At 40.8% G+C, this 13,877-nt stretch overlaps 1 protein-coding gene and 1 long non-coding RNA gene across 5 annotated transcripts in view; one reads left to right on the forward strand and one right to left on the reverse strand.

Annotated features, from left to right (window-relative positions):
* LOC137123331 (protein sidekick-1-like) overlaps window positions 1-13,877 on the reverse strand; it is a 249,897-nt gene that overhangs the window by 3,143 nt on the left and 232,877 nt on the right. For 2 of the 4 annotated variants that reach the window (XM_067496874.1, XM_067496873.1), the window contains 13 exons: window positions 11,144-11,247; window positions 10,937-11,007; window positions 10,087-10,225; window positions 9,163-9,219; window positions 8,950-9,051; window positions 7,681-7,796; window positions 3,696-3,882; window positions 3,442-3,579; window positions 3,194-3,355; window positions 2,573-2,698; window positions 1,904-2,068; window positions 1,397-1,534; window positions 49-169 (listed from right to left, as the gene is read on the reverse strand). In XM_067496874.1, coding sequence (XP_067352975.1) covers window positions 49-169; window positions 1,397-1,534; window positions 1,904-2,068; window positions 2,573-2,698; window positions 3,194-3,355; window positions 3,442-3,579; window positions 3,696-3,882; window positions 7,681-7,796; window positions 8,950-9,051; window positions 9,163-9,219; window positions 10,087-10,225; window positions 10,937-11,007; window positions 11,144-11,247 — 1,626 coding nt within the window. Of the gene's footprint in view, window positions 1-48; window positions 170-1,396; window positions 1,535-1,903; window positions 2,069-2,572; window positions 2,699-2,728; window positions 3,031-3,193; window positions 3,356-3,441; window positions 3,580-3,695; window positions 3,883-7,680; window positions 7,797-8,949; window positions 9,052-9,162; window positions 9,220-10,086; window positions 10,226-10,936; window positions 11,008-11,143; window positions 11,248-13,877 lie in introns of those variants that run through there. The other 2 variants (XM_067496875.1, XM_067496876.1) reach the window with 2 other exon arrangements.
* On the forward strand, window positions 3,754-8,160 carry LOC137123334 (uncharacterized). The gene is made up of 2 exons (XR_010913827.1): window positions 3,754-3,893; window positions 7,460-8,160. It is a non-coding gene; the product is annotated as an uncharacterized lncRNA (long non-coding RNA).

The following is a 13,877-nucleotide window of genomic DNA, read 5'->3' on the forward strand; positions in this document are numbered from 1 at the left end:
CTTAGAATACCTGAACAAATGGAAAAAGGCGTGTAGGTGGGGGCTTACCTGGTCCCGTTCTTTTTCAGGAAGGAGTTCTTGGTGTTGAGCGTTCTGCTGTTGAGTTCCAGAGCAGTGAACCCTCCATTGTCCAGAGTGACAGACTCCTCTGCCGTGGACATGTGTTTTCCTGGAGGAAAAAAGAAACAAGATTAATGAGTCAAATTCCGATTAATACTAAATACCCTGTTTTATTTATTGTGTTTACAACTACATCTCAGGTTTGAGAATGAGAAGCAAATTAAACTTGTATGGATAATTAGGCAGCAAGGCAATAACCGTAGAGAATACCTGCATGATTGATCTGCACATAACCATAAACATGGAACAATAAACATTGTTATGTTTCAAATGAGGAGAAATGTGTTTGGTATTTGGAACAAATTTAAAATCGTCTGAACAAAAATGTTGATTCTCCAATAATGTTTGTGTGTCTGCTCTGAGCAAGTCCTACTGAGACATCACTGAGTAAGACTCTGATCCCTCCAGCTCGGGGGATATTGAGCTCCCTGACTGACCTGTGGAGGTGGTGCAAAATCAATTATACCAGCTCACTTCTGATTTAAGTAAGAAACTATGAAGTGAGTTAGCACTTTCTCCTGTGGGATCTTGTCAATAGAGCAGTAAATCTGGTCTGGACAGAGCTTATAATTAGTTTATAACACCTGAAATGAGGACAGCTTCATGTTAGAAAATACAATAAAAACAGCTACCTCATCAGTGAATTGTAAGCAATGTGTTAGGGCTGGTACATTAAGTTGCTCATACGTACTTCATACATCAGTGTTATCTAGATAAAGACTTAGAAATAGAACTTGAACAGGTTATCAAATGTAAAAATATAAGATCTGGCAGCTTCTGCTGTACAGTTAAATCACGTTCCAGTTCAGATTTACAAGTTTAGTTTTATATAAATGCAACTATATGCAAGTTGTTAATTTAAACGGCATTTGCTGAACTAATACTAAAAACTAATTAGACATCTTCTGTTTTAAGTTAAAGTCGTATTCCCAAACAAAAGACCACAAATTAAAACCATTCAGATGATTTTTATTTTAAATGCTTCAGGGTTCTGTTTGTCAAAAATAATAACGTTGACCATGCTTTCATCACTGGAATGACCGTCACAGGCGGCAGTGGTCCTGTAGGAGCAAGATGGCTCCAGGCAACTTTACATACAGTACAAGTGAGCGGTGTCTGAACACAAAAAAAAAGTGTAGTGAATTATTGTGAATCAGTGGAGGGTACAGGTGCCGAGCCTGTTGAGGGTGAGTGGAACAACAGAAATGTCACTGCAAAGAGTAAAGACCATTTTTCCAAAAAAAAAAAAAAAAGAAAGAAAGAAAACACTACAGACCTGTGCCACAGGCCTTGTACTTGGTGCTGTGTCCATGCAGCAGCAGTGTGAAGACCAGGACCAGAATGAGGATGAGCCCCACCAGAGCCATAACCAGCAGGAACCACCACTCCTCATAGAACGGACGCTCTGACAGTGCTGCAGGCACGGAGAGGGACACAGTACATTTCTGTTGCTTTTTTGCACAAGGCCTCTTTTTAAGAAAATCCTTTAAATGAGACACTTAGTGTTGTCCGATACAGCTGTTTTCACAAGGGGGACTAAAACACACCCCTAGGAAGTTCGGAAATATATATTTAATACGATTTTTTAAAAAGCTGATGCTTCCAGGCTGTCGTCCGTTTCCACTATTTTGACTGTGCCTCTAGATGGCAGCAGACACAAATGCAAATATGTTCAGCACTGCATCCAGCAGACTTGAAATTCAGTCTAACAACGTTCTGAAGTTGGATCACTCTGGGTTTGTTCATTAACCTGGTCTACAGCACTGTGTGCGTGTATGTTTACCAGCAAGAGCAGCGGAGGGTGCACTCGGTTCTCCATAACCATAGCGATTAACAGCAATTACTCTGAACTCGTAGCTGATCCCCGACCTTAGACGCTCCAGCGGCACTGAAACAGACCTGCTGCTGGGAGGCAGGAGTCTGATGAAGGGTTCCCATACTCCTTCATCTGCAGACACACACAGAGGGGGAGAGTGAGGACGGGAGAGAGAGTTTGATAGATGGGCAGACAGAGACAAAGGAGAAGGTCCTCCATTTGGATATTAGTCCCTTTCAAATGTCCTTATATGATTCAAGAAAATTATAGATTGTCAAATTGCATTTAAGATGATAATGAGGAGATGACTTGACAACGATCACTTATTAATATTAATTATCAGCAGCAGAATTATACCACCGTCTGCAGTCGCTCCTGCAGAGAGTTTAAACAGCTTCTCATAGACATTCACTCACTGTGCTACATCTCTGGTAATCTTTATTAGAAAATTACAGTTGACTTGATTTGCACAGCATGTCTTAATGAATCTGGAGAAAGCTGTGCTGAGTAAGGTTTAGCGTAGGGTAGTGCTTAACCTCCCTCTTGAGTAATGAAAATAATTAGCGCACATGATGAAAAGGTGCGTGCCAAGTACGTTATGGCTGACCTGTCTGTGGTGTTTCGGTCTGAGCTTACCTGAGGGACGAGCCTCAATAACGTATCCGGTCACAGGAGCTGCACCAATATCTCCCTCTGACCAGTGGATATTCAGAGCAGAGGACGTCTTGGTGATTGACATTTCCATAGGTGACCCTGGGGAGCCTGTAGTATAATAGAGGGGCACATAATTACAAAACATGGGCTTTAGAGGACAAAGCTTTAATCCAAAACCCTCTTTGTCTCTAAATGGCATTAAGTCTAAACTGGCGATGAAAAGAAAATTGATCAGCTATTATGATAATCAACGTATTTTTTCAGTCATTCTGCCGATGATTTGGTAGTTTCAGCTTCTGAGTTGTGTGAGTACCTGCTAGGTTTTTATGTTTTCTTTCATTTTTAAAATCACTTTGGGGCTTTGTACTGCTGGTCAGACAAAATGAGACATCTGAACGTGTCCCTTTGGGCTCTTGGGAATTGGGATGACCTTTCATAGACTAAACAATAAATTGGGTAATAGAGAAAAGAATAATCAATGGAAACAACTGTTAGCTGCAGCCCTGGTTTATATGACTGCGTAAACACTCTCCACATGATTAATGCCAGCAGAGATACCAGCATACAGTATATTTGCATAGACAAAGTTTAAGCCATTTCTACCTTGCACAGGCTGGGCAGTGAGGTTTGCCTGTATCGGAGGCCCGAAGCTGACTGTCAGAGCCTGGACACTGAACATGTACGTTGCTCCTTTGACCAGGTCACGAACCTTTAGCCACCGCTGCCAGCTGCCCTTCACATCCACTGTCACAACTTTACTCACTCCTGTGCTCACACAAATTCCAAAGAAATGTTGGTATCCTCCTGAACACGAACTGCTGTTAGTTATGTGTATATCTGTGTGTGCATACCTTGTACAGGAGCTGTGGGCTGGTAGATGACCCTGTATCCCTCCAGCTGTCCATTGGGAGTTAGTGGAGCTCCCCATGACACATTGACACTCCCTCCCGTGACCTCCAAGAAAGACAGGTAGCCAGGCTGGCTTGGAGCTGCAGACACATGGAGGATGACAGGTGCCATAAATGCAAGAAGAATAACAAAGAAACAAGGAAATAATGTGCTGGTGTTTTTGTTTTAAGAGGACAGAACGGTCACTTCTCCCTACCAGACTGCAGGGTTCGCGCCCCGCGGGGGTCACTGGGGGGTCCGTCTCCAGCCATGTTGAAGGCGGTCAGTGTGACTAGGTAGGGCGTGTAGCTAGTTAGGTTGGTGAGATGCACACTGGTGTCTGGGACAAATATCACCTTCACCTTCTCAGTTTGATTCTGCTTGTCCTTCTCCCAGTAGTGGATCTACAACACAGGTAGGAACCACTGTCAACAACACAGACTCTGATCAACTCATATGTATGATTTATTTCCGTCCTCTGATCTTTCTCTATTGATCCACATGAAACACTTGGAGGAGAAGTCTGCTTATAGAAGGCGTTGAGAATTTATTAGAAGGGTAAAGCAGGTGTCATTTCCAACCAAGTGCAAAACTGCCCTGGTCTAAACATACATACTGACCGTTTTCATCTGTTTTATGCAAAAATATCTAAATATAGATTAGGATCACAGACAAGTTCTATTTCTGTCACACTTTTCTAAACCTTCAGATTACTTTCGTTACACCAAAGGGTGCTTGCAAACCCAACGTTGCATTTAAGCTGTATCAGAGTTGTCGTTATCGCCACTTCCTTTAGGTTTGTCTAATTTATCTCACTTGACACCTAATAATACAGGACATCCTGGAAGAAACCAAAAACGTCAATGGATGCCTTCCACCAGCTTTGGTGAATTATGTAGTGAAAACCTAAAGCTTTCATTTGACGGTATTTAACTTAGTCAATTACAGAACACGAGATTTGCACACTAGAACCAAATCAAGAAATAAATAACAATATGCAATACAAAATAAAATCTGTCTTTGTAGCATTGTATGAAAGCTTATGACGGCTTGCTGCACATGCCACTCCTTGTCCGTGTATTTGCAGACTTTACATGCACCTGGAACAATAATTAAGGACACGACCATTAGCTTTCATGACATCAGGCAATAATGGAGACACAGCTACTCTGGTCGATCCCTGTAAGCTTAATAGAACAAAGGTCACCTGATTATTATACCATATGATGGGATCAATATCAATATAAAAGCCTTGCACTGTGTAGCTTGTGAATGTCACAATTTAACGGCACCAAAAATTGCCTCTATTCCAAAACAAAATGTATTTAAAGCTAGGATGAAGGAGGTCTACAGTTCAGACTCTTATTTTTTAGCATCTTACATGGGCCGATGCATCATCCTTGATTAAGCTTCATATAGATAACAGCTGATTCGAGAAATGTGTGACCAAACTGACTTTGAGAAAACACAATTCGTTAGTAATCCTGCATGTGTGACATTGCAGTGTAGGGCATATACTTTTAATGAAACAGCCTTTATTTAATAAGGAAAAAGAGGTAAGGGATATACTTCAGTGACAGTAAACAGCCTGTATAAATGCATATTGCGTAGCAAATTCTGTTTGATCCATAAAACAGCTTGCCTCCTGCTCATAATGGCACTGGACAGGTGCATATCCACAGTTAACATTTCTGAAACCTGAAGCAGCTTGATTTAATATGTGATCCTTGACAAAACACCGCTTTTTGTTTAATGCCGGATGAAAGTAGAAGGAATATTTTTATCACTAAATGTTTTAAACAACAGCTGAGACCTCAGTTAAAAGGGCTGGTTTTACATGAAAACTGCCACGACTTTCCTTACACGTACTGTACAGCCCTATCTGATACACATTAACAGCAAGGTTACAGAGGTTGTAGAGGCTCATGCATTAGAAATGAATCAGAACAAAAAAAAATCTTGTACAGTACACACAAAGGACTTTAGAGTGAGAAAATAACTACAGCAGCTGTTACAGTACTTCTTCTCATGGTGTATTATGGATTTATTTAAGCTTTAATGTCTTGGCTTAAAGTGGGAAGAAAAACAGATGAAGCTTCCGAACATGTGTGTACAAGTACAGCACATGGACCTTTTCCTTGACAAGCATCCATCAACAATCAGCCACCCGGGTTCCTAATCATACCGTACATGATTTGTCAGCTCATTCAAACTGTAATCAGATCATGAAATTGTTGCCTTTACAAGCACAGACTGAACGCCGTGTCTAGAGGCGGGTTTCAGTGTGTCAGTTAATCTGTGGACCGGTGGGGAACCAACATGATGCATACAAAGAAAAAAAAAAAGCTCTGATACTGAAATGTATATGATACAATAGGTTTGATGATTTGGTCATGTCAGCCAAAAACATAGAGCACTATAATGCTTCCATGAGGTCCCTTGCTTGTGCTCTACAATGCCCTGTATTAAACATTATAATGAAAGTACTGTGCAGTAATTTCGGCTGCTACATCGTGTACATTTACCCTAAAATGTCTCTATGCAGTTTGATTTATAAAGCAAAACAACTGCTAGGACCTACTTTTTGGAAAGGGCTCCATTCTGTTATTATTCCTAACAGAAAGCACTGCAAAGTACCATAAGCTATATTTACAACTTCCGAACTTGGAAGCAGCAGCTTATGAGTAGCACTTGAGGGCAGCATTAAACCATCTCCATGCCTCCACGAGCTCTTACAGTAATGAGATACGGAACAACTTCATCCATTTGCTCCATTTAAAATCATAACGCATTACCTTCCGCATAAAAGGGACATTTCCATTTTAAATATTTTATTTTAGAAAATAGGAAATATCTCTTGTGGTACTTTATTCTAATAGTTTAGTAAAACGTCTATGCCATTTTGACAGTACTGTTGTTAAAAGCTCTATTTTGGTATTCTGCAACAGTGTTAGAGCCTGTTAAAGGATTAATCTAAAAATCAACTTGAAGTCATTAGGAATAATTTTGGATATGATTTGATAAGATCAAGAACCTTAAAAAAGATGTTCCAAAAAGGTGGTTTGTTTAAAAGAGTTGATTCGGAATGCGACCGGTGAAGTACAGCAGGTAGATGTTTGTTTCGACAGGAGGAAACGTTTCACATTTTTGCGATTTTTGTTTGCGTCTACGGCACCTTTATTAGAAATAACTGACCCATTTGACTTTATGCATCTACAAGCGTCAAGACAAAAAAAGAAAACATTCGAATTTTATGTAAGAAAAACTGCAGTTATGTTCCAATAAAAATACAAATGACTGCTGTGTACTTAAGTTTTTTTTTGTTGTGCATCAGATTAACATTTAATACTTTGCAACCTTTTACTTCAGGTGTGTTGGAGAGATTCCACTTGACAAGGCGTGGATCGTCTGGCATTACCTTATAGCCCTTCACCTATCATGTTCAGTGTGTTTAACAAGCCCCCCAGGGCTTCAGTAAATCAGTAAACTTCAACTATAAAAAATACCTTCAGTCCTACCTGCCGTTTGTGCTATTCATCTAAGAGAGTAGGAGTTTCAACAGAAGTCAGAACCTATAAATTCATTAAACATTCTTTCTTTGCTCTATTTCTCTTGTCTTAATCTCCTTAACCCCCTCTGTCTCACTCTCCCCTTCCGTGTCCATCCATCTCTGCTAGTTTAAACGTCTTCTCTCAATCCTCTCCTCTAATCAGGATTCTACAGGGATCACTTGCTCATCTCATTCCTTCACTCTGCAAATATTACATTCCCTTCTTTCTTCTCCATTCCCCTCTCTACTCCTGCAAAAATCAATGTGTCTAAAGCAGGACAGATAACCTTGTGTTTGAAGTACTAAGAGCAGAGGGGTGGGACAGGGGGAGTCGAGGGGGAGAGAGAGACAGAGGAGTTATATTGAAACCATTAAAGGATATTCAGATTCTTCCTCTAAGTTAATTCTCTCTTTTTCTCTCGTCTCTATAGGACACTTTAAGGTGCAGCAGAGCAAAACCCCTCCAAGACAAGAGGAGACATTTTAAATATAGACAGAAAAAGCGCAGAGTGCTTCAGAACCACATGGCAACTCATTTTGGACGTGCTCGCCTGTGAGCCTTTGGGTTTCTGTTGTTCTGTGGTTTATGGATCTGCCACCAGAAACTCTTTGGGTTTACACTTGTTTGTGTTTTTATTTCTCTGTGTGTCACCTTATATCCTTGGATGAGTCCATTTTGCGTCTCCAGGGGGGGTGTATCCCAAGTCACTTCCAGGATGGAGGGAGACGCAGCTGACACTCTAATAGACTGTGGGGCCACCGATGGAGCTGCAGCATGAGAGATGTTTCAGTACACAGTTAGTGTGTGCAGCTGAATGTGAGAGTGGGAAGTTGGGAAGATAGGTCCTACCTATCAAATTAGAATGGGCCTAAGGCAGTACCTTGTTACTGGGCTGTACCACACATATGCATGATTACTCAGCAGTGTGCACCCAAGGCTAAAGTAAAGGCCATATCAACCCATTTCATCATTCCTCTTTAGACTTTTCTGCCTCGTGCTCCTTTTGCTAATCCTCACCTCTCACCCCTCTACATGTGATATTTATGGCTTTTTAAACTAACAACCCAAAAAAACAAAAAAAAACTTAAAAATTTACAAAAACAATACCCCCCCCCCCAAAAATAAAAGAAATACTGAGAGAAACTGAAAAATGTGTGGATGCTACTACTGCAAATCTGCTGCAAACCTGTGCTCTTGTATGTGTGTGGTTTATGACATCCTTAGCTGTGTGAGTGTGTGTGTGAGAGAGAGAGAGATGCATCTGCTATCCTGTCTGTCTAATGAATCCATGCTTTGGCTCCCTGGTGAAAGTTAAACAGGGGTTGGACCATTACTACAAAATAGATGACCTTGTGCAGCTCTTGACAACAATGTGTTCACATGCATGCACACACAGAGCACCACTGAGCCTCTCAAAGGCAATGTCACTCAAGGGGCAATGAGAGCAAGGCAGGAGGCACAGACAGGACAAAGCAAGAAAAGGGAAGAGAGTGAAAAAAAAACCCCACAAGAGCACAGGACAGGGCGGTGTGACAGAAAACTGACAATAGAGAGACAGATTTTTCTGTCTCTCACTCCCAACTAAACGAGGAATACTTCAGAGGATTTTAATAATGTCAAATGATCTATAAGAGCAGATGAAATCCTATGATTGAAATGATGTCTCTTACTGCTACAGTATGAGATTGTCATTAGATCATAAGAAGAAGCAACGATCTTAACATTCAGCCTAAGACTAAATGTTAATGAAGACAAAACGGAACCGTCTAACAACAGACATTAGAGAGAAAAAGGTCGAAAAAATATTTTTGAACATTAACATATTTTTTTGGCATTATATCCAACAAATCTAAACCAATAAACTGTGTAGCCATATTGACACTTTGCCCAATTCAACAGCTTCCTTCTGTTTTCACCTACCTGCCTCTCCAACAGACACCTCAAACGGGCTGGAGGGTGGGCTCTCGCCGATGATGTTGTAACTTGTCATAACAATCTGGTAACGCTTGAACTTCTTTAGCTCTAAAAAGAAATAAAAGCACTTTCAAAATGTTTATACAGTGTGCACGCCTAAAAGCTAAAACAACAAGATGCTCGGAGCTTCACTTTACAGTTCGATCTTAAATTACTTACGTGTCAACTCAAACTCTGTTAGCGAGGCACTGCTGACTGTCTTGAAGGTGCTCTTGGCTTGGGAGGAGTGGGAGAAGGAGTAAGAGAGTAAATCAATAGCAGTTTCAAGTTCAACAATAAATTTTGCAATTATAATGCAATTCAAATATTATATCAATGTCTGAAAACTTTTATGTTTCGATACCCTCGTCAAATTCAGTGGATGCTGCATAAACACAGAATTGTCCATCTGCCAATATTTTCGAGCAAATACTTCAAAGCACTTCAGCACATAATAGTATTTCATTATGGCAGTGTTATAGTGCTATGTGGGTCACATGTGGGTCAACAAGGACCCGGTCAGGGCCAGTTGCTCGGTCTCCCATCAGGACCAGTCAAATCCCTAGTTCCTGATCTGACGTGGAAAACGACGAAAGAGATCTAATTCATATTTTTTTTTTGAGACAGTTCTATTTTATTTAACATTTAGGACCTCTGAATAAAAAATACTGCAAAAAGGGTTTCATTGCGAATGCTAGCCTTGCACTGCTGCATAGACAATTAGAAACGCTTATGCATTATAATAAGGGTTATGAATCTTATTCACACATTATCTATGAAGAAAAACTTTTTTCCATTTCTGATCCTGTATAGACATGGTCATTTTTTTTAAATTGAGGATTTAAGTTCAGTACTTCAAAATCTAAACCTAGCCTTGGAAAACAGGTGGCATTCACAATCTATTCAAATCACAATCGTGATACTTGTGCATCAACGGCTTTCGGCTTGTCCCTTCAGGGGTCACCATAGAGGAACATTGTCTCCTCGTTGATTTGAAATAGGTTTTTACGCCAGATGCCCTTCCTGCCACAACCCTCCCGTTGTTGTCCGGGCTCGGAACCGGTACCAAGGTCACCCCTGGTCAGTAAGATCAGTATTACTTACTTGTGATGACAGCACTTGTGGTGTTGTTTTTAGTTGCCTGCACTTCAACTTCAGTGAAAGTGGAGTTGTTTACTGGAAGCTCTCTATAATAAAGCCGGTATCCAGTCAACATCCCGTTAGTACTGTCGTCACTGGGGCGCTGGAAACATGCAAACAAAGAAGCATAAGTGATGTATTTCTCAAACAGAAACTTCTAAATAAATCTGCTGCTGTGCTCATTTTCTTGGTGTAGTGAGGTGACTGACAGGACACTGGCAGAGCAGCATGGCCCTATTTTATCAGCAAAGTCCACTTTAAAGGGCTGGTGGATTGTTCTGGCACACAGACAAAGTGATGCTTCCGTGGCTTTGGCACTCTTGTAAAGGATGAAAATTGCTGGTGACTTTGCTTTCCATTGCCTCCTTCTGTTTTGACAAAGGGCTAGAAGGAGCGAGGGAAGACATTTCCAAACAGAAGACGAAGAGTGACAAGCAGTGAAGTAGCCAGGCTGTTTTTATGGCTTGTACTCATGTCACTGTTGGTTTAAACTACTTTTATGTTTCCATAACTCCTCTTTCCTTCTTGTTCGTCTGCTGCTGGACACTGCAGATGTTTGCCTCTCTGATCCTCTGACATCTCTCCTGCTGGTATATACTGATTAAGAGTGTGAACATTTTTCCCCATCACCCTGGACTGTCCCTCCCTCCCTTCATCTCTGGCACGCGGATGCCACAACTTTAAATACGTCTACAGGGGACCTCTTGCTCCAAGTAGGCGATTAACCTGCACCTGCTGTTGTGTAAATGTGTGTGTCTGTACTGTGTACTGTATGAGTATCAGGGGTTGCTGTTGTGTTAGAAGAAGAAAATACCTTCCATTGCACCATGACTGAGGTAGTGGTTGTTGGTTTCACTGCCAGAATCACTGGAGGCTCATCAGGCACTGGAAAGAACACACAGAGAAAAGATGCGAGGAATTAAGTCAGCCAGAACAAGCCAGAAAGAGTCTTCACGACAATGTTAAAAAAATTCACATATTTCCTTGTCTTCCTCCTATACTTCCCTGCTGGCTCACTCACCATCCTGCAGAGTTGTGGCAGGCTCTGTCTCTTTGCTGAGGAGACTGTCTCCTACATCGTTGGTGGCCAGCATCCGAAACTTGTATGATGTGAAGGGCTTCAGCCTATTTGCCCAAACACAGACAGACACACGTGCAGATGGACAAACACACACACACAAATAAATAAATACTGTATATGCAGTGTACAGGAGGACTTATTGCACCATTGTCATACAAGCATTGCATTTGTAATTTGGCCAATACAACCACATCAACACAGTCACAAACTCGATTCACAGCAGAAAGGAATTGTTTACAATATAATATAAATAAATATAAATATTAAAATAACTCTTTGTTAATGCAACTCTTGTGTTTTACTTTTTACTTCAACAATGTGCCCTAAATGAAAACTGTAGCTCAGTGCCTCTGCTTAGCAACAGGTCCATCCGTAGTCAGGTCCATCTGTAGTCTCCTAGTTTTTATTATGTTTATGTATTATTATGTTTGCATGGTCTATTATTAGCTTTCCAGTCACACGTGAACAACTGCACTTAACATTGCAAAAGAAGATGAGCCAATCAGATACTTTATGAGAATGAAAGTACAGCAGTGCCAAAGCTCTAAATAACTTCAATGCAAACAGGAAGTTTTTAATCCTCACCAAAGATGAATGCATTTTCTGTCTTGTAAAGAATTTGTAAAGCTTGTTTTTAATGTCTTGACTCTGCAGAGTGTAAAGTGGTTTATGGTATTACTATCCTACTGTACCCCAAAAATACACAATACAGAAAGAATACTACACTAAAAGAACTATTATCTGCAAATCAACACAATACAATACAGCACCAGACTCAAAACTCTACACTGGCTACCTTTATTACCAAAGGAATAACTTTCCCAAATTATTTTTTCCTCCTCCCACAGACATGTTCTGTGCTTTCAGGGGCCTTGAAAGATCAGACACAATAATAAAGAAATTAATAAATAATACTACATCTTTACATCTTTTCTAACTGACTTTTCTGTCAGAATATTTTACTGCCATACTACCAGAAAATATGCATTTCTTCTTTTCTGCGCAAAGTGAAAGCATTAATAAGAATTGGAATTCATGTCAGTCATTTTGAAAACAGCTGATTCCAGAGCCACTTATAATCAGCCTAACAAACACACATCCTTTGTTAGAGACTTAGCTGAACTATGCTGCACAGTGCCTTATACCATGTTAATAGTTTAATAGTACCCTCTTCTATACTGTAGGAAATAAAAAAGAGTAATGTTTCCCAATGCCTAATTGATATAAACTATTAATATTGCGACCTAACAGGAACAATTTAATCCTTTGCAACAATGCAACTCCTGCAAACACATCTACCTGCAAGGTCCTTCTCTACACTTTATTTACTAACTCCCTGGGAGACTACAGAAGAGCAATTAGAAATTCAGCAGGCAACATGAGAAGCTCAAGTATCTTCTTGTATAATAATGAGTTGGGCCCAAAAAGGGACAAGAAAAGGCTCTATGAGCCTGTGGGTATCGTAGGAACAGAACATCAAAGGTACCAAATACTGAGAGAGTGGGGTACCAACAGTACAGGGAGGATGTTAAGGACAGTATTTGAAAGTGTGTGTGGATTTATGTTTGTGGCTGTGCATCAGCCTGGGGACTTCGATGTTTTGGTTCCAAAGATGTCTCGGTGGAAAACAACAATTAAGGATAGAGAACAAGCAAGTATGAGTGTGAGCATGCAGAGATGTAAGCTAATTCCTCCATCCGGCGCTGTAATGAGAGCATTCAGTGATAGGATGAGCTCGAGAACTGCATCAAAACAACAACAGCAGCACTACCATGATGGCACATAGACTCTCCCTGAGGCAGGTTGAAACAGGCAGATGCAGACACACTGAGAGAATGCTCTTCAGCATCCCAAATAGCCCTGTGATAGCTCGCGAAGGAGTGCACACAGTCATGAAGCAGAAGACTCGTGTGGGAACACACAGACACACACACACACACACACAATACAATGGTGAAGCCTCATCATAGGCCTCCTACTCAGGCTGTCAGGGAAGTTGGAGTAGCCATCTAGTCTGACCACTATCACCTGCTGCCTTAATAACTGTCTCACCAGGAAGAACAGGATGGAGGGATAAAAAGAGTGGAACAGAATAGGAAGTCATGCAATAGGAATGGGCCCTCTTTCCACCAGATGAGTGGGGGTGATGCTTGAGGATGTATGAAGAAGCAAATTCATGCCTGATGGTTTGGATGGTTTGGTTGGATGGATGGAGGGAGGAAGAGAAGGTGGCAACAACAGCAAGAGGTGCGATGAATGAAAACTTAAAAATACTTGCAGAGAGAGAGATAATGGACAAACAAGACACAAACTTGAAAGCATTAAGGCTGAACGAGAAAGTATTAAGAAAAAAAAAGCAGAGATCGGTTCCAGCTGTGCTTGTGTGATTAGGTGACTGAGATCCCCCATGTTTCTGCAGTGATTATGATTACTCCACTCTCCCTGGTGTTTTTGTGGGTTTGTTTTTTCTCTGGAAAGATTTTTCATGTACTTCATGTACTAAATAAATAAAACATTTATGTGCTCAAATTCTGTGTTGTTTCCTCTAAAAATTCACACCATCCCCATCTCTGTCCACTTATCCCCCAACGGGTCCCTAAATACTACAAGATTTCATACAGATTGCTTTAACTAATTCAAGTTCAGGCATGTGGTGCAAAACATAATTTCCATG

This window comes from Channa argus, chromosome 3, assembly GCF_033026475.1.
Source record: "Channa argus isolate prfri chromosome 3, Channa argus male v1.0, whole genome shotgun sequence".
Classification (NCBI taxonomy): domain Eukaryota; kingdom Metazoa; phylum Chordata; class Actinopteri; order Anabantiformes; family Channidae; genus Channa; species Channa argus.